This window comes from Camelus bactrianus, chromosome 25 (genome assembly GCF_048773025.1).
Source record: "Camelus bactrianus isolate YW-2024 breed Bactrian camel chromosome 25, ASM4877302v1, whole genome shotgun sequence".
NCBI lineage: Eukaryota > Metazoa > Chordata > Mammalia > Artiodactyla > Camelidae > Camelus > Camelus bactrianus.
In genome coordinates this window covers 6,835,424-6,856,812 of record NC_133563.1, presented here as the reverse complement: position 1 = coordinate 6,856,812, position 21,389 = coordinate 6,835,424, and the positions used below count along the sequence as shown (strand labels likewise).

Below are 21,389 nucleotides of genomic sequence, written 5' to 3'. Positions count from 1 at the left end.
CCGCACAAATACTGCAATTTTCTCTGTCGCCACGCTGACAAGACGGGTGCCCCGGGGAAGTGGCCGGGAGCGTGGGCCGGGTCCACCACTTCCCAACTCCGAGGCCTTGGGCCAGTCGCTTACCTCTTCAAGCCTCATCTTCCTCTCCTGTAAGTGGGGACGATACCAGTCTCTCTCACAAGGTTAATGAGGTGAATAAGCCCAAGTCCACGGCAGGCACGAAGGCTCAACAACTCTTAATTTTATATTCCACACAGTTGTGAAAGGATGAGATGGCTTGCAGTATTGAGCATAATGCGAAATAAGACAACTAAATGTTAAAATGCCCCAGAAATAAGGCAAAATGGAAATTCACTGGGTTAGCAAGTTTTTATTTCTATATATAGATGGATGGATAGATACATACATACGTAGACAGAGAGGTACAGTGAGAGTGGGAAAGAGATAAGGAGGAGACGGAGGGGTGTGTTACTCTCTTTCTGGTAGTAAAACTAAAATTGGCCTTTACAGAATGGATCTTTGTATAAAAGACAGTCTATTATCTTAGCCTATAAGAGCTTTAGCTACTGTTTTTCAACACATTACCACATACTTTGTAGGCAAATTATGCTCACTGATTTCCACTACAGACTGTTAACTATAAATACAAGCCTGATTTAGACCTATTGGCAAAATAATAGATGTGGGAGAATAAAAACTTTCTTTATTCTTTATTTCAGGAAAAAGATAACCTTAAAAAGAGCAAAAAGATTTGATACAGCTCTACCCAGGTCCTAAGTAGGGTTATTAAATTCTCTGGGACGGTTCAAATAGTTGTCCTACCAACGCCTAAAAGACATGGCTTAAATTTCCACGCAGGCAGAGGTCTGTGAGCTACGAGGGCCAAGTCTGGCCTGCCGCCTGTTTTTTGTTTTGCCTGAGTTCTAAGAATGGTTTTTACATTTTTTTTTTAATGGTTAAGAGGAAAGAAAAATGTTTTGTGGTATGTGAGAATTACATAAAATTCAAATTTCAGCGTCCATAAATAAAGTTTTGTTGGAACACAGCCACACTTGCTTGTTTACGTATTGTTTACAGCTGCTCTCACACTACCACAGCAGGACTGAATAGTTATGACAGAGACCATATGGCCCGCAAAGCTGAAAATATTTACTATCTGGCTCTTATAGATCTGCCTGTGCAAAGGAAAAGCATTATCCTGAATTCTGATGTTAAAAGATGCGATGTCAGATGTGGAAAGATCCCCAATCCCATCATTCAGAGGCACTGAAGTCTTCCAAAGGTCCATTTAAATTAATCCCAAGTAGCCAAAATATTTATTTTCTCTTCTTCAACCATTTGTTACACCTCTAAATAGTCTACAATGTATCTTGCTGAACACAGGCAGTGTTTACATTAAATGCTTGTCTTAAACTGGTCACACACCTCTGCCTATTAGATGTGAGCTTCCTTTACTCAGGCCAAACAGAAGAGGGGAGGCGGGTGAATCATGAACCTCCACGATTAACTGAAATACCCATCTGGGCATCTGGGATGGGATCATCACAAGCAGCAAGTCTGGGCCGATCCTCAGGCATCTCGAATAACTGTCCCCTAGCTTTATAGAAGGACTGTACACATAAGGAAACATACCTATAACCATGTATTTTTTATTCTAAGGCACACATTTTTGTACATTTTAACATCTGACTTTAGGCTGTGCCAAGTAACTGACAGCACCTTCCGATAAGAGGTACCTAAAATAATGGTGCAATTTACAACCAATGGCATCTTGTATTCAGTGAATTCAACACACCAGGAGAGTCAGAGAGAACATACACAAATTTGGAGGACTCTAGTGAGAAACTTTCCCCTGCCTATGAAAGGAGTAATTTCCAAAGACAAATAAGATAGAAAGTGATTTTATTCTCAATTCACTGCAAAACTATGATAAATTGTCCTCATTTGATATTACAGGAGCAAGTCATTTTATTCCATAATTCTCAGCAGAGAAACTATTCAAATTCTTTCATAGATTACATTTTAATATAGAGGCCATACATCAAATCTTTCAAATGGGGTCAAAAAATTCTCACTGGTAAAATATTTTGGCAGGAAACACCAAAATGGTGCAGTAGCCCAAACTGAAAGTTAAACTGGTCCTGAGCACTTAAATATCTAATGTCCAAATAACTATATTTAAAGTAATTATATCTAAATACATAGATATATACCTTTATTGAAATAAATATATCCAAAAAGCTGTATTTTTATCTAAAATAAAAATATCTAACTATTGAGGAAGTAGAGGGAATGAACTGTGACCTATCACCATGGTAACCCTATCACGGGCATCCCAGGGTAACCCCATCTCAGCTGCTTCCTCTCCAAGTCCCGGCCACCTACTACACACGTCTCCTCCTGGGTTCTGCACCAGTCCTTCCAGGGTCTGCCAACCAGCTGTGCTCAGCTGCTGCCAAGGCACTCTGGCTGGAGGGACTGCTCAGAACCTCAGAGCTCATATTCCCATTTTACCAGCTCTCCCTTCCCCACACACTTCCCTCCAATTAATGGAAAGGGAGAAATATCTTCCACTTTGATCTCTAGTATTCAACAAATCAATTGCTTAATTTTCTATCACAATCTAATCTGTGTCTATAAGCTTTGTTTCTTCAGAGCTGTAACTGTATTACAAACTTCTCTATTCTGCTTTTTAAAACATTGTAAGGCTTTCTTCTGCTGTTACACTGCTTCTAATAATTTTTGTGGCAATAAGGACATTTTATCAAGTATATATACCCTTATTTAATCAAACTGGTCCCCAATTATTAGACAATAAGATTGGATACTTTGTGATACATTCCCAGAAACCTTTCTTAGAATGTTAAAAATACAAAATTTAACATCTCCTTTGTCCCTAGAGTAAATCAACATGATTCTATCTTGGACAAGCGTGATAAACTAAGAAATCAGCTCTGAGTGTGTTTTAAAGTACAACACACTGAAAACAGAGGGCGACTTGATCCTTGGTTCACTGCAAAGCTGTGTAAATTTTTCCCACTTGCTATTATAGGAGGATTACAATTTAGCAACTGATTAATATCCTTTCTGCCAGGTTCACAATGAAAACTGGGTTTATTTGAGCTGTTCCTCCATAACTTTAAGGTCTCAAATATCTATGTGTTGATTTGACTGTTCCAGATGTTCTCTGGGTGAAATAACTGGAAAGTTATATGGGTCAGAGATCATTTCCAGATTAGGATATTTTTTCAAATGCTATTATTTTATTGAAGGAAGGAAAGAAATATGAGCTGAGTTAATGTCACGCACTGTCAGCTCGAACCATGGAACTCACATTAAAGCAGGAGAAAAGCTTTCCAGAGGAAACCCCAGCAGGCATCCAATCCAATCCTAACCACGATGCTTTTTTATTAAAACCAACAGGCAATCTGTCTGAAGCGGTGTGGGCATATAAAGATAGTAGGAAAATGCATGGGGCTGAGTTATAGGAAGCAGGGCTATTTAGTACAACTTTCAAGTAAGGCAGCTGCCTTGGTGTCACCAAGATTACTTTTACCTACTCCCACCTCTTTCTTTAAGCCATTCTCCCATTCCCTTCACTCCACTAAAAAGCAAAAATGAGCAAACAAATAAAAAGATCCCACTGTTTTGAAAGTTTGTGACTTTACTTGAGAAGAATCATCTAAATGAAAAGTTTTCCTGCTTCACCCCTCCTCCCGGTCAGACCCCCGCCAGCACCAGCGGGAGAACACAGGGTCCTGGCTGCCGTCTACACAGAGGACCGCCTGGGAGGAAGGTGGCAGGGAAAGAGCAGCCTGGAGCCAGGCGGCAGAGGTCGTGATCCCCCTCCTGCCACCCACCAGCTGTGGGATCTTGGGAGGTTACCCAGTTGGTGCCTCCATTGCCTCTTCTGTGTGCAGGAATCTACTTCAAGCACTCTTGTGAGACTGACTTCATATACGCAAAACACTTGGCACAGAGCCTGGCAGATGGCAACCACCACCTAGAGTCTGGGGGGAAACCCACAACAGAGATGCTACAAAGCGGGAGAGAGAGCAGCAGAGAAGAACAGAACATCCCTGGAATTCTCGGCTGGATGACACTTGTGGGAACACTGCTGAGAGGAGGGCTGGACCAGCTACCTCTCAAGGTCTGGCCCCACCCTTCAGGTAAGTGATCTGACATTTTAAGCTACAGTCACAGACAAGAGACATCCCGGAGAATCATGCTCACGTCACGCCCCTCTCACTATCTCTGCTACGTGACCCTCACTGCCACAGCTCGCTCTGCCCCTCCCCTCTGCCTCACTCCCTCTGCCACTCCCCTGCATCCGCACTGCATCTCCATCAGCAAAGTGCTCTCGGCCATGGGAATGGTCTCCTGGCTGCTCTCTCTGCTTATTTGGGATTTTACCAAGTCTTTATCAACCTCTCACATTTTTAAAATTCAAAAGGAAAACAAAAGCTTAGAGAAATCATACAAATCACAAATTTTTGGGAAAAGAGATCCCGAAATTGAGATATTACAAATAAGATCTCCCTTTTGTATTCTAGTGTTAGTAGTCCAAAAGCTTCGGAAGCCAATACGTCACCAGATGGAGTCTCAAACCCTCTTGAAGTCCTGGTATTGGAGAACCTTCCTCCCCCCACCCACCTCCTCACTGCCTCCTGGACCCCTGGCTCATACCAGCAGATGACAGTGGTGAGAGGTTTGTTTTGTCTGTGGGGTATGTTTAATGTACATGAATCTGAAATGCCCAGGACTGAAGGGGATCTTAAGAGCCAGCCTGGTAGCCAGCCTTTAAGTGAAGCCCTTTCAGAAAGCCAGTTATGACTTTTCTGAAAAGTCCGCAAGATGATGCCTGATTGGTGACGGTCTAGTTTCTCAGGGATGAAGGAACTTCTGAAGTCTAACTACAAATCTCTCCTGCTGTCAGTTTATTCATTCCCTCCCCTTTTGTCCAGGGCGTGAATAAACACAGCTCCTATGAACTAGTCAAGAACTTGTTTCTAACCACATTCAACCTATACCGAGGAAGCAACCACCTCATTTTTAAAAGCAACAGGAAGGGGGAAAAATGGATATTTTATGCACAATTTTTGAGTTGTTGAGACCCTCTACTAAATCCATCCCCTCTTCTCCGTCAACTGAGAATTTGTTCTGTGGCTTTTTAACAGCCCTCGGTCAGCCTTAATTAATCTCAGTCCCTCAATGAGAATCTACTGGGGAATGACTGCTGGGCAGAGAACGTGGCCTTCACCGGGTCCCTGACTTTTGTCTTAACTGTGTTTTCAAGCCGTCAGGCTCCAAAGGCAGCCCCACATGGCAAAACACTTCTTGTAGTCAAAACACTTCTTGAAGTCAAAACAAGAAGCCTGTATACAACGTTAGCCAAGATTAGTACCCGCAGCGGGAGATGGCATCACAGACTCTGTGAAGTTTAGAATTTTCCTGATAGTTAGGAATTTTCCTACATTTGCCCAAGACTATGATTCTTTTATCTGGAATTAGAATTTCAGACACTATTTTGGATAAATATTAATCTCACTGCTTTTAAAGTGCCCTAATTCCAAACATACCAGGTTCCCTCCTCACAGACTTAACAAAACACTGGGTAAGACTCAGAGTCTTCACTGGTATTAGAAGATTAAAAGTTTTTAAAATCTCAATTTGCATAAATTTGAATGTGAAAGAAATCTGTGTCTGTATTCCACAAGTTTAGTATTTTAATGTTCTTTTCTCTTAAGGCCAGATTTTGATGAAGGTAGGGGAGAGGATGTGGTAATATGGAATATGTATCCAGAATGTAATCTCTGTAACAGTGTTCCAAAGGGAAGGTTGCATCTCCCTAACGTCCCTAACCTGTGTGGCAGTGACCTAACAGGACACTGCGGGATATTTTAAATTTTCAAGGGGAAAAAAAGCACAAAAAGTCTGTTAGATACTACACTAACTCCTACTCTGAAGTTGTCTGGAGTTGACTGAATGAAATGAAGAGCTAGGTATTTCTTTTGGCCTAAGAAAGGGCATCATGAAAAACGCAAGACCCTAAGGCATTATGAACTCAGAGCTTGTGGGACCTAGCTGTGTTTTTCTTTTCTTTTTAATTGAAGTACAGTCAGTTTACAATGTTGTGTCAGTTTCTGGTGTACAGCATAATAGTTCAGTCATACATATACATACATACATTCATTTTCATATTCTTTTTCATCATAGGTTATGGGACCTAACTGTATTAAGGCATTTCTTTCAAAGGTTTTTGCTTTGGTTTAGTTAGGAAACTGGAGAGATTAACCCATAGAATGATCTCCGATATGTAATAACTCTTATCTGTTCTCCCTGAGTAGTACTTGGAAAAGTAGATATCTGGCTAATAATGCGTACTGTTTTAGAAAAGAAAAAAGCAGCACATTTATTTTCTACCAATTAGAGCCCCAGTATCCTTCCAAAGAGGCCACACTGAGACTCTTCGGCCTGGGAGAAAAGCCATCTGGCCTCATACTTGATAGGAAGCGAAAGACAACTTGTTATTATGTCCATGTGGATTCCCAATAAAGATGTGGACAAAAGAGAAACACACATTATCACACACCAGGAAGATCCTGAGACCTGGGAAAGTGGCAGGACTATACCCTCCCAACCCCATTCAGGGTCTCAGACTGAGGCTCCAGTATATTTGTGTTTTTTTTTTAAGTTAGAAAGCTACCATGAACTCCTTTAGTACTAGTCAAAACAATCTTTAAATATACAGAACACTGCTTTAAAAAAAAATCTATTTTTCAACCCTAGAAATACAGATTATGGTCTCCACTGAAAGGAAGCAGGGCTCCGTGAAGAAACGGCTGATTCCAGGTCTGGGACAGGGCACGGACACGGTGAGCCCAGAACAATGTCGCAGACAGCAAGGAGACCAGCAGACTCCCCGGGTGGGGCAGGAAGACTCGGACGCCAACCTGAAGAGGCTCCAACGAGCCAGAGGGGGCATGTTTTGAGCATTAATAAGGATATTATTAACTACAATGTCTTAGCTTTGTAGAGGAAGATTTTGTTTTGACCGTTACAAAGTCTTAAAGTGGATATGGAATAATGGGTAAGTTTTATTCAGGCTTACTAACAAAATTCATCAAAACAGCTGCACTTAAACAAAACAGCTGTAGCAAACATCCCAGTTCTAATAATAGTCCTCTTTTCATTAGTTCACTTATTACTTTAAAAAAAAAAACCTCACTGGTCATCACCAGAGAAGATGGACCAACTTGTCATTCTGAAATTGATAAATAAGGAGAACAAAACCAAGTATTTATCCATTTCCAAGTACTGCTGGGTAACCAAACAGTACACAAGGGAAAGTTTCTCTTTTTAGAAATATTCCGGTTAATAAGTGAAAAAGAAATGACAGAATGTCATCATATTGCCATTCCTAATGAAGCAATGATAGCAATGGTCGCTGACATCCCAAAAGACAGAATCAACCAGACATTATCTGCCTTCTGATGGAAGAACAAATTATCAACTGTAATGTTGCAAAAATAAAAAAGTGGGGAAAAAAGAGAATATGGGAATATGAACACAGGAAGCCTCTGGCTCCAACTATTAATTTACTGGGAATACGGAGAACTACATTACAGGAGTGCAATCAGTAAAGTCCAGGATGTGGGCCAAAGTAGTTTCTTCTTTAAAGTCTGAAAATACATACTGACCCACAAATTCTGTTTCAAATATACTACTAGGAAGAGTGACAAGAGCTGACTGAAATCTGAACACTTATTGGATATTTATGATATTAAGGAAATATTTTAGATATAAGGACTGTAGATGTTCCTGGAGAATGTCATTCTAAGTGAAGTAAGCCAGAAAGAGAAAGAAAAATACCATATGAGATCGCTCATATGTGGAATCTAAAAAAAAAACAAATACGAAACAGAAACAGATTCATAGACATAGAATACAAACTTGTGGTTGCCAAGGGAGCAGGGGGCGGGAAGGGACAGACTGGGATCTCAAAATGTAGAATAGATGAGCAAGATTACACTGTACAGCACAGGGAAATGTATACAAGATCTTACGGTAGCTCACAGCGAAAAAAACCGTGACAATGAATATATGTATGTTTATGCATAAGTGAAAAATTGTGCTCTACACTGGAATTTGACACAACATTGTAAAATGACTATTACGCAATAAAAAGATGTTAAAAAAAAAAAAAAAGAGAGAGAGAGAGAGAAAGAGAAATAGGACTCTAGAAAAATACCCACAATACCATTTTTTAAAAATCCCATCAGAAAGCCGAGACTTCAGGCGGTGATCTACTCCTGTATTTGAAGTGAACCATCAGTGCGAGCCAGTTATGAGAAATGATAAATCTCCCTTCCCCAGGAATACCATTCTTTTTTTTAAAAGGGGGAAAAGAAAAAAAGGTTCACCAGGGACTTTGAGAAAGCAGAAACATTATCAGTAACTCAACTTGCTTGGCTTAAAAATGGCAAGTTGGTCCAGATGACTGAGAAGTTAATGACCAACAACCATCACCAAGCAATTCCCCAGGACCTCCTGTCAACACACCGGGAGACGATCACAGCGGGCACTAGTCCACGGTCCCAGATCCCAGTTGTAGTAAAACTACTGCCAAGCTGGAAGCCTTTCTGAAGAAAAGAGGACTATTATTAGAAGAGCTGGGTGGAGGGGAGAGTACAGCTCAGTGGTAGAGCACATGCTTAGCATGCACAAGGTCCTGGGTTCAATCCCCAGTGCCTCCATCAAATAAATAAAGCTAATTACCTCCCTCCTCAAAAAAGAAAAAAAAAAGAGCTGGGATGTCCAGTTGATAAGTACGACTATCTTTAAGTGCACGTTAGCCTAAATAAATCTTACCTGTTATTCCACACCTAATTTTGAATCTCTCAAAGAGGAGGAAATAAAAGCTTCCTCTAAAAAGCTAGCTGGATGCATTTTAGTGACTTATATTCTGGTTCTTAAATTCTCTAACCACCCCAATTTCTACAAGTTTCAGAACATCCTTTGACTTGGTACATCTATACAATATGTACGTTTTTACCTTTCTGTCTTGTTACTATCAAAGACACACACGATCCCTCGGAAAGCACTGAAAAACCACCACCAGAAGCACACCAAAACAAATGTGTGCTGTAAGGGCATTCTCTTCTCTGAGACACTTTCCAAAGATGGACGTTTTATTCGGTCCTACGCATTATAATATTTAGGACAAGATGCTGATATGTTTCGCTTATTTAGCAACTTTACTGGTTTCTTAAGCTCAAAAATCTCAAACTTTTTCAATTTTTCGTTAGTTTAGCAGGACAATAAATGTACTCTGAGATATCTTTTTAAAGAAAAGGCAGAAAAATACTTCTAGATAACTAAATACCCAGAAACTCAGAGAAGGAAAAAAAAAAAAATAAGCCAGTAATTTAATCAAAATTACAATAATTATGAACAGTTATTTCTTCAGAGAGTCTTACTGACCCAGGAGGGATTCTTTACAGGGTCAGGAAGGACATATGTTTACTGTGTTCAGCACCCAGGATGCTGCGAAGCCCTCACAGAGGCCTCCTCGGCACCTGGGTGTGCTGGGTTGTGTGCATCCGATCTGCTCACGTGTATGTGTTTGCTGAGGCCTTAGAAAAACTATTCACATATAACATGTTTTCCTCTCAGAATCCCACCTGGTTCTCAGTGACACCAGCTTGCACCTGCGCATTTAATTTAAGTACGAAGTTGTTTTAGTCCCATTTTATACACAGGGATGTCAAGTCAGAGATGGGTTAAATTACTTCTGTAAGCCCAGAGAGTGAGCAAGTCACCACAACTTAAAAACAAAACCAAATAAAAACTCCGTTCTAGTTTAGAACTGACACACCATTTATACTTATCTTTCCCCCGTCCAATCCATCCTATCCCTGCCAGTCCTGTCCACCTGGGTCCTCCCACACGTTCACGTCACCCGTTACCATCCCTTCCATAAGCCACCTCTTGAGCACTTACTTGTACCGAGTACCACGTCGGGCACGGTGATGGAGGCACGGGAAGGGTAGTGCCTAGGGGATGTAGACTTTTACCATGAGTCAGGCACAATAATTTACATAAAGCACAAATGATTTTGAGGACTCTTCCAGTGAAGGCATGTCTCCCAAAATCATATTTGATGGGTTTTGAAAATTTAAGTGTGAATAATTTAGTAGCAGAACAGAGGTCATCTAATTCTTTTACCAAGCTTTTCAAATGCAGGGCGTTTTAAAGACACAATAATCTACTCCATTCTTATCTTTCTACCTATAAAATCACATTTTAAAGTTTAATTTCACATGCCTAGCGAGAGAGTATAGTCATACTATGCAGAATTGCTACCTAGAATTATCTACTATGGTTTAATAATAATATACATAAATGTGGAGAGGTACATATGTTATCTATCTCTAATATTTTAAAAAATGAACCAGAAGTTGAACCATCTAAATTTTAATATCCTGTAAGGAAAACAAAACACACTTCATTCAACTATGAATCCCTCTGACTACTCAGGAGTTCATAAATGTTTCAACAACAGTAAAAAAGCAGCAAACATCTAGAAGTCATCACAGAGTGGATGCCTGGAGATCTCCTGGTTAAGTGACATCACACCTACCGTGGTGTCATTGCTGGTAACATAAACCAGGACGTCGGAGGAGCTCCTGCCATTGATGTACCGGTAGCAGTTCCAAACACAGCTAATCAAGTAACCCTGCAAGTAAGTAGTGATGATTAGATCTTTAATTTTCAAACTTTAGACAGTTTCAAATATCACCATGGATAAAGCCATATTACAAAACGTTTATTTACATCAATTATAAATGCACACATTAACTCTACTAAACCAAAAGCCTTTAAAAACACAAATGTTGGGTATGGCAACTTTCTGGCACAGGGTGATACTGCAGCCTCATTCTATCACACCACGCAGAAGGCGGTGGGGAGGGGTGGGGCTGAAAACAGAACAATTTCCAAGAAGAGGCAGGTGAAAGGAGCAATCACCACAAGCATCTATTGCCCCCAAAGTCACAGAACAATCATTTTATTAACCCCGTTCTCATGACATTTTAACTCTGGATCTTTGGGATTTTTATTCTACATCATTATATGATTTTTTTAAAAAATAATTTTATTTCTTCCTGATTTAGATGCCTTTTACTTATTTTCATTACCTGATTGTTCTTGCTAGTAAAATTCCCGCACTGCTGAACCAAAGTGATGAGAGTGAGCATTCTTACCTTGTTTTTTTGGAGGGGGAGGGGGAGATATTTAGGTTTATTTATTTGTTTTGATGGCAGTACTGGCGATTGAACCCAGGACCTTGTGCATGTTAAGCATACACTCTACCACTGAGCTATATCCTCCCCCAGCATATGATTTCACTATACAAGTCAACTTTTTAAGAAAAGGTTCATAGCACATAAATTCACTTCATGGTCAATAAAATTCACTAAAACATTTCTATTTTCATAATAAAATATCCAAGAAGACAATTAAAATTAGTGCCCAGTATAAGGACACATTGGAAATAAAGCATGAGCTCATGGGGGATGTTTAAACTATGAACTCTTTGCACTTTCATTCCAATCATGTGTAATTAGATTAGAACTAAATGATTTCAAACCCCTTTCTAGCTTAAAAATTCTTTAATTAAAAGAAGTTTAAAGATGTGGAGAAAGTGGAACCCTCCTACATTGCTGGTGGGGATGTAAGATGGTGTCAATCTGGAAAACAGTTTAGGAGTTCCTCAAAAAGTGAAACCGTCACCAAATGACCTGGCAACTCCACTCCAAAGTATACGACCAGGAGAAATGAAAACATACAACCACACAAAAACCTGTGTGCAAATATTCACAGCAGTATTATTCATAACAGTCAAAGAGTAGAAAGAATCCAAATGTCGGTCAACTTAGGAGTGGGGTATTCATTCAATGGAATATTACTCAACAATAGTAAAAGAAGTTCTGTTCAGTGCTACAGCATGGATGAACCTTGAAAAGATTATGCAAAGTCAAAGAAGCCAGGCACCAAGGACCACATACTGTGTGATTCCATTTATCTGAAATGTCCAGAACAGGCAAATCCATAGAGACTGAGAGCAGATTAGTGGTTGCCGGGGGCAGGGGGTGGGGGTAAGGACAAGCATCAAGTGGTAAACACGTTCTATAAGTCCATCAACCACCAATGTGCTAAATTAGTACATCAGTAATGCACACAATTAGTACCAATGTACTAAACACCGCTGAATCATTCACTTATTTAAATGGGGGAATTTTATGATATGTGAATTATATCTCAAGAAAGTTGTTTTACAAAAAAGACATTTAGCAACAAAAGGGGGTGCTTGTCGACAGTTTTCAGGAGAGTGAGGTAAATGTTCCACTGTGTACTCAGAATGCTGTCTTAAGCTGCATTCATCCTTGGTGATGATTATTTCTGATATTTAAATTTTCTGTGATGACGTCAAGATGGAAATGTACAATGTTATTTTGTAAAATGTTTTCTGAATGGCCATAATCTGAATCCAGAGATCCACAGTGAGACAGGGAGAGCTGGAGAGGGCATTTTTCTTGAACAATGTACACAGTATGTTCAATTTACTCAAATCTTCAGTTAACTCAATAATGCTACTACTTCTTTAGTTAAACAAACAAACAAACAAGAAAGGCCCTAGACTCATTGAGAATTTTAACACAAATAAAAAAGGAATGTTTGGACATACTCTGTTATGTACTATGTATGAAGACTAACTAGTCATCCATTATTTTAGCAGTGAACAGGAAGTTCTTTAAGCAAGAACTCTTTCTGATATGAGGCCTGTAAAATGACAAATCTATAACTGAAGGGTGAACAGTGGGAGGAAGTAGCCAGTGTCTGGGGCCTCACATGCCCAGAGTTCTCAAGGGCCTCTTGTAACACCCAATACATTCACTCACTAAACACCCCAACAGGAGAAAAACCTCTGGCCTGTCTCTAAAAACCCAGTAACTTATTTCAATGACCTCATTTCTTATTTGCCATGTCTGTAATCTTGAATAAAGAATTAAATATTTGTCCTGTTTCTCAAATAAACTTGCACTGACAAATTATGCCTATTTGCAGAGTTGGTGGTAAGCGTTATTCCCTTTACTGAGGACAGAGTGAAACTGACACGTCCCGATTTGGGCTCCCAGGGAACCTGTAGGTGAGAAACCTTACTACAGAGAATTTAGGTTGTAAGAACTACTAATCAGGTAAACTGATATGTGAAACCACAATATATATGTGTATTCATATTTATTTCAGCTAATAATTACTGAGTCTCTTTGAGGGACAGAAAAACGAAGGCCCAACACAACACTGTACACTGACTATAACTCAATTAAAAAAAAAAAAAGAAAAACAAAGGTCCAGTGTGTGTTCTCAAGGAAATGCAATCTGGTTAGTAGAGGAGACAGATGTGCAAATAATTAAATATTAACAAATTATTCACAAGAGAGAGTGCTGTGAACAATTTGTATGATGCCTTTGAGTAGATCATCATAATAAACAGCAGTGTGTTGCAGTCTATAAAAGCACTACAGGGCAGGGATTTTTCTTATTCACTACCAAACCCCAGTACCGAGAACACGGCCTGGTGCACGGGAGACCCTCTGTAAATATCCACTGAAGAAATAAATGAATGATGCATCTTTCCACCCGTTCCCCCACTGATCTCCACAGTCACCCTGCAGAACGCTTTCTCAGTTATTACTACTTAGTAAATGAGGAAACCGAGGCTCGGGTTGTTGCCGGTAGATGAAACCGGTCTTCCAGGTTCTTGTCCCGTCCAGGAAGAATTCAGAGACAAGACGTAGTGGTTAAAAAAGTAAAGCGAGGATTTATTACAGGATGGATAGTACACTCTCAGGGGGAGAGAGGGCAAGCTCAGGTGAGGGGCTGCCCTGAGCTTCTTTGGCAAGTTAGCTACATAGGGTGTAAAAATGAATGGGCGGAATATTCATTGGGGAGGAAGCGTTTGGGGTCGTATTCCCTGATTATCATCCCAACTCCACCTTCCCAAAGGGAGGAGGGATTTCTGTCCTTATTTAGTCAGGATCGGAAGTGTCATGGCGTCGATGCATGATGGGCACTTCTGATCTGCAAGGCTAATTTTATTGAAATGAGGGCATAATGAGCAAAAGGTTACATTCGGACACTGGAAATTCCTGCCTTTTCTCACCTTTCTTTGTTCATCTCCAGGCCACTCATCACCCCAAAAGGTGTGATCCCTTATCAGCCCAAAGGTTCCTGCTTTTCCTTCTCTGCCCAGGGACCCCTGGTGCTTCCATGATGTGTGGTTTCCTGCCTTTGGCCTGTGCCCCTCCTTTCTGCCCAATTCCTGCCATTTGGTCTGTGTCCCCCTTTCACTGCTCATATTTAGCTATCTGCCTGCTCTAACAAGGTCACACAGCTGGATACAGCAGGGACAGAAGCTACATCTAGGTGCTCTGACTCAAAATCTCAAGTAAGCATTTCCAATAAAAATGTAAATGTCTATAAATAAAATGCCTTTTTTAAGGGCAGTGAAAGGGTCCAGCTTCTGAGCTTCTGGGTAATGGCACAAGGCAGCTTGGTCAGACTAAACTTCTTGCAGGTAAAAATGATAAAGTCTGGACTAAACACATACAGACATAGTCTATCTGAAGGCATGGCTGAAGGAACAAAAACAGGCTGAAGCTAAAGGCAAATCTACCCTTGAATGGCAGACGGCGATGAGTGGGATTTGAGAGCTCACGGCCTTCTGCCTGGGTGGGCTGGGGCTGGCTGAGTGGCCAGGAAGTGGGGACGGGGTGTGCGAGCTGCAGGGGCGGTAAGCCTCAACATCTGTGTACAACATTCGCAATTTGCCCAAATCCGTGACCACTAAACCATACATGCAATATCAAAACATGCCGAGTGTGCTTTGTGGGGGAAAATGCAAACCCAAACGACTTGCAATGAGTCATTTTCTTTCTACTCCTTTTCATCAAATTACTATTTAAAATGACTTTGCTCCCTAAATGCAGCTTCCTCAAGCTTATTGAGGCTTGATGTTTAAAGAACTGGGTAAATTGATGCCAAAATAAAGACAATAAAAAATTTAGTAAAAATTAAAGTTCAGAAGTTAGGGTTTGGGGCAGAGAGAAAAAAAAAAAAAGAATTAAAGTTCAAAGTCTAATAATGATTTGAAAATCTTCTACTTATTAGTAGCACACAAGCACAGATCTTACAAAAAATAATGATGTTTTTATTATCAGGTTTACAAAGACAAAAAAGAATAGACAGCACTCAGTTGATGAGGGTGAGGGGAACGCTGCTGACAGAAATGTTAAGTCGTTCAACTTCTGGGGAGATCAGTTTGGCAGCCTACCAGAAACCTTCAAATTATGCATACTCTCTAATTTTAAGAAATATATCTGGAGGAAATAAATGTATATGCATATAAAAGATGTTTTTAACTTAAATATGTTCATCGCAGCACTACTTATAACTGAAAAAGTAGAAACTGTCTCAATGTCCCATACGTAATTTACAAACATGATAAATTCATATAATAGATGGTTACAGAATAATGTTCAAAATCTATTATATTTTAAAAACAAATTACCAAAGAATGTGTACAGAGGCACTGTAATAGATGCTATGGTGCAGAATACATGCTACATAACATACAACACTGTATTAATTTACTCCCATCCAGATTTTGGATTAACCCTCAGTTGGCCTGTGGAAGTTTGGTTAGTGTTTCTCTCTCTCATACAGATAAGAGAAGAACAGAATTGTGAAGAAATCAAAAAACAGTTCAGAAATCTAAAGCAAGATAATGAACTGGCACAAGCTGGCTTACTTCTTCGGCATTCATCAAAACATTCAGTACATTTACACCATATGTAAAATCTTCCCGCTTACCTTAAAAGTCAGCATAATGCTGATAAACAGAAGAATAATAAGGACCAAGCAGGTAGGATTCACTGACATGATATCATCCTTATAAGGAAAGTTGGGAGGCTGCAAAAGAGAAGAGCCTCATTAGCAAATCTCTTTCATCACCAGGACGCTACTCCTTGGGCATCGGACAGTTGTGCTTATCAGGAAGCAGTCGGTTAAAGCAGACAGTTACTATCTCAGGACGCAACAACATTTCTAGTCTGCTTCCACTCATGAAAAAGCTACAAACGTGTGTTGGTGGAGAGGCCAGTCTGTTCATATTTTAAGCAATAACTCTCAAAAAGAGAAATAAGAGGAAGATTCATGAGTGAGATGTGAACACGTAACTTTGCCCTCCTACCACACAAAAAGTTAGAAGTCAATGGTCTATATCTAGCATCTTGATATTTAGATTTCCTGCAAATTCTTATCTTTATTCAAAAATCTCTAAAAAGTAACTCAGATGCAAGTTCAAAATCCAAATTAACATGTGTATGTGTATGTCTAACTCTGCATCTTTATATTCTTGACATAACCAGGTTCCCCCCCAGAGAGACGGTAACTGGGAAGGTCTCATACCAGCTGTCGTATGTACTCCTGGATGGAGTTTGGATAAACAAGCACAGTGACTGCAACCAAGGTGTTCAGGGCAAAATCGAAGATCTGGTAACAGAAGAACGGGATGATCCAGGCAGCGTGTTGCTACACATAAGAGAGAACAGGACGTTAAAAATTTGGTGTTACAAAACATTACTTTTCTTGAATTTGGAGCAATCTTTTCTTAATCTGAAGGGAAACAGAGGAGTAGAAATTCATTAAAGCACGTCACGATGGCAACCTGGTAAGCCCAGCAGAAGCAGGCAACCAGCGAAGCCCCAGTGAACATTCCTGAGACTAGAACAGGGGTTTCCCACGTAACGTTAACAAGAGACTTGAACTTCCAAAGAGTCTCACAGGAAACCGAGGGTGATCACTCCTTACTTCTCACAGACAGCTGCACAGACTGCACATGTGAGGGACCGAGGGAAAGGCCCAGACCTCATTTCAAAGCTGCTCACCTTGTAGGCTCCGTAAGTGGCCATGGCACATATCAGGATCATGAGGAGAGAAATCGCGATGGCGATGAACATGTCTGTCAAAGAGAAAGACAGACGGACCATCAGGAGTGGTTCCGCTGTTGCAACACTTTTTTGGTCTCTCCTCAAAGGCTTTTTTTTTTTAATAAACCAATTATAAGCAAGAACTTGATACTAAGTAAACCACCAGAGTTCTTTTCGAATTTAAGAAGTCAGTTGCTAATGGAAGCAAAGTGCCCAAAAGATGATCTCCCTAAATCATACATATGTCTATAGAGAAGAGATTGATTTACACTCAAGTTTATTTCAAAAAGGGAGTGGGATACTGGTTATAGATATTAAATACATCCATAAATATACACCGATAGGTCAATCTCCATATCTCTCTATATGTTTATATATTTAAAAGTTTGGTCTTCTGGTCCACTGAATTTTATATATATAACAAATGAGGTATTCTTTTAACATACAGGTATCTAACATGTATGTTATAAACTCATGTGTGTCTCATGCCCCTACTAAAACTCTCCACAAGGTTCCCATCTTATTTAAAATCAAATCTCAATTTCTCATCAGGGCCTTTATGTCTCTGCTTACTCTAGAGCACACACAGATCCCCCACCAATCTCACTGCACCTCATCCCATGCTTCCTTGCTCACTGGAATCCAACCATGCTGTTTAGATCACTAAACACAACAGTATCACCCCATCTCAGGGCCTTGAGTTTGCATGTCCCCCTGAACAGACATAACGTCACTCAGTTTCTCACATGACTAGCTCCACCTTTCAGGTCTCAGCTCAAATGTCAGCACCTCCCGGAGATCTCCCCTGACTCTTGTAGCTAACGTGGGCCTCCCCTCCCGCCGTGCCCATGTGGCTGCTGTATTTTCTTTACAGCACGGATCACTGTTACCTTACTTACATTTGTTACTTGTGTCCTGTCTGTCTCCCTCTCCTAGAGAAACGCTCCTGAGGACAGGGAGTTTCTATGTCTCGTTCACTACTGCAACCCCAACACCGAGAAGGTGACAGATGCCACATGTGGGTCCAGGGCACTTGAAATGTGGTCAGTCTGAATTGAGATGCGCCCTAAGACTGAAATGTACTCCAGGTTTCTAGGGCTTAGTATTTTTTTAAAGACGTAAAATATCTCATTAATGACTGTTATATATAATTAGAACTTTTATTAACATAAAATATTAAGATAGAAGAAAAAAAAACACAAAATCTTACTGAATATTGTATGTTCTAGTGTGGAAAAAAGAAAGCCACTCCAGAACTAAAAATTCTGTAATGATTATGTAAGATTTAATTTCCATCTTTTTCAAAGAAAAAGGAGAAATTTAGAAGGCACAAATGAAATGGAAGTCATAAACTATCCTATCACCATTCACCATGAGATACCATAGAGAAATGTTGGTTTGAGATGAGGCATATATCACAAGCATGTGAAATACCTTAGGTAGAACCAAAGTGTAAATCCAATAAAAACAGAGAGCAGATAAAACAGGCTAGTAAACCTTGTACCTCCTAGCAATCTAGAGTCCAACTCCTCTGAAACAACGTGTAGCATACCACGGTAAACACGAGAGTTACTCTGAGGAATTAAAATCCATTCCTTTTAATTATGTCACACGCAAACGAGGAACTGGTTCTATAACAACATAGGGATTTTTACAATCAGGAAAGTACCGGTCGGTGACAGGAACACCCTTCCCATAGCAGCCCCACCAACCCACAGGCAGAGCACACTGACGTCATGCTGGTCCCTAAATTAACTTCCTGACTTACCAATGCAGTTCTAATTTGAAAAGGACCTTAATAAAAGTTACTCCACAGGCCACAAAAGGCATAATTAGAAATCTTTTCCTGATACTCAGTTAATCATTGAAATAGAATAAGCATATATAGGAGTTCCCTGAAATGCCTTTGTTTTAAATCATCTACTTCTAATTCCACGGTCCCTTTACATTTCTTGGATTTGTTTCCTTCCCATGAAAGTGGCAGTAGCCAGCTAGCTAACTACCTGATTTATCTTCCCACATCTTACTTGCCTAGTCATAAGCCACGCTTATAGCTCGATCTCTCATTTTCGGTCACATTTTTGGCACTGCCATTCATGAAAACAGTATTTGGGGTATATTCTCACCATTAAGTCTAGAGGAGAACTGTTTTCAGATGAATTCACAGCAACAGTCTGAGCTGCTGAGAGCAAAATACAAAGCCTAGGGGTCTTCTTAAACCTACATCTTTGTAAAAAGATCTTAAAAATATTCTTTGCATTATCCTTTAAAAAAAAAGATACAGTCAAGGTAGACAATATGCAACCTTCTTAACCCATGTGATTTATTTTTTTATTTGAAAATTTTTAATTAAAAAAAAATTTGGGGGGATGGGGGTAAGGTAATTAGGTTTAATGGAGGTACTGGGGATTGAACCCAGGACCTTGTGCATGCTAAGTATGCACTCTACCACTGAGCTGTACCCTCCCACCTTGAGCCATGTGATTTAAAAGATAAAGAGATGGAAGGATGGGAGGGTAGATGGATGAAAATAAAGGGCCAGGGTGGTGCCTATGGCTCTGCTTCCCCTGCAGTTGTGTGTGTGTGTCTATTTCCTTAAGACGCTGGGATGGTTATGCACAAGTAGGCGAGCTCTGCAGCCTGACTACCCAGCTGGGTTGGGGATTTGTGAAGAGAGAGCAGCAGGTAGCCTGGGCCGTTTCCAATGTGGCGTCAAGAGCCACATGGAAAGCACCAGCTGGTCACTTCTACCCCTTCTACTTCTTAGCTTCTATTATCAAAACTTTTAAACACACAGACATACGTAAGTATACCCAGAGAACTATAATGAATCCCAGCACCCACTCTGCTTGTACCCTTTCTCTGATCACTCCATTTGTGTCCACGCTACCACTGGTGGGAATGTGGACTGTTCCAGGCTTTGGCTATTATGGATAAAGAGACTACGCCCGTTTTTATGCATGGCTTATGATAGACAACACGCGTTCACTTCGGTAGGGTGCGTAACTAGGAGAGACACCGCTGAGTCATATGGTGGATGTATATTCAGCTTTAGTTTTCCCAAAGTGGTTGTGGGATTTACACTCCTGGTTGCAGCTGGAGAATTCCGGTGGTTCCACCGCCATAAACAGGTGGCACTGTCCATTCTGTTCGTGGTGCCATTTTGAGGGGGGTGTAGGGATTCAGCACTGTGCTTGTAATCTGCATTTCCTTTACAACTAATAATGTGGAGAATATTTTCATATGCTTATTGATCATATGGGTATCTTCTTTTGCAAAGTATCTGTTTTTCTCTTCTTGATTTCACCCAGAACCATCTACTGTAAAGATCATCCTTTCTCCAATAAATGTCTGTATCCTAAGTCAGGTGCCTACATGTAACAAACATAAATTCATGATTGTTTTTCTTTTGGCCATTCCCTTCCTGGGGCCAGGTGTATCCACCCAGTGAATAACATAAGTTTGGCTTGAAAGACAATTCTGCTGCAAAATTAATCAGAAATTAATTTGGATGATCCACTGTTTGGCATTATGCTTTGCTCTGACACTTCCTGTTAGTTCTTTGCCAGTCCATCAAAACTTCACAAACAAAATTTCATGAAGTCTACTTATCTGAACTTCACCTGTTTGTTTGCCTCCTAACATCCTTTTTCTGTTTCAGAATCCTATCCAGTGTCTCATACTACCTGTAGTTTTGAATCCTTTGTTTCCTCCAATCTCTGACAGTTTCCCCATCTTTCCTAGTGTAGTCCATTTTTTGATTATATGTTTATTTATAAATTATAAATATATATTATTACTAATTTGTATATAAAAATGTGTAAAAATACAAATGTGCAAGAGTTAGGTGTTTTTGAAAACAGAAATCTTTATATTTTTTTCTTTATCCTAGTGGAGTCTCCTGTATGTCCCATTTAGATATAAATAATAGCAATCTGGCTTTCTTCTACCAGATCATTTTAGGAAAAGATCGTATGAAAAAGCAAGACGCATCCCTGCTTTGTCCTTCTGGATAAAATCTTGAGATGGCTACCACCATTCCAAAAAGACAAGTCAAAATTGCTATATACCATAATTTTCGAGCACAACTTAAAGCAACTGATTGTACTCATTTCAAGGACTATTTAATTCTACCCTCATGTGTATTAAATATAGAAAGATTTGTCAGGCATGATGACCCTTGGCTTCTAAACTTTTTTCTAAAAAGAGATCAAAATATACAAAAAGGAAATGTAAGAGGGAAAGTTAAAAAAAAATTCACTCAAGTGAATGAATACTCATTCTTCTGTACCTTTTTAATCACGTGATTTAAACTATTCATTCATTTCTTTCAAA

The 21,389-nt window shown here is 39.9% G+C and overlaps 1 protein-coding gene across 1 annotated transcript in view; it reads right to left on the bottom strand.

Annotated features, from left to right (window-relative positions):
* The window catches only part of LAPTM4B (lysosomal protein transmembrane 4 beta), a 54,487-nt gene that overhangs the window by 9,444 nt on the left and 23,654 nt on the right, over positions 1-21,389 (bottom strand). Inside the window, exons 3-6 of the mRNA XM_010968014.3 lie at positions 17,013-17,086; positions 16,534-16,656; positions 15,937-16,035; positions 10,643-10,738 (exon numbers count right to left, since the gene is read on the bottom strand). Of these exons, the coding sequence (XP_010966316.1) occupies positions 10,643-10,738; positions 15,937-16,035; positions 16,534-16,656; positions 17,013-17,086 (392 nt within the window). The remainder of the gene's footprint in view (positions 1-10,642; positions 10,739-15,936; positions 16,036-16,533; positions 16,657-17,012; positions 17,087-21,389) is intronic.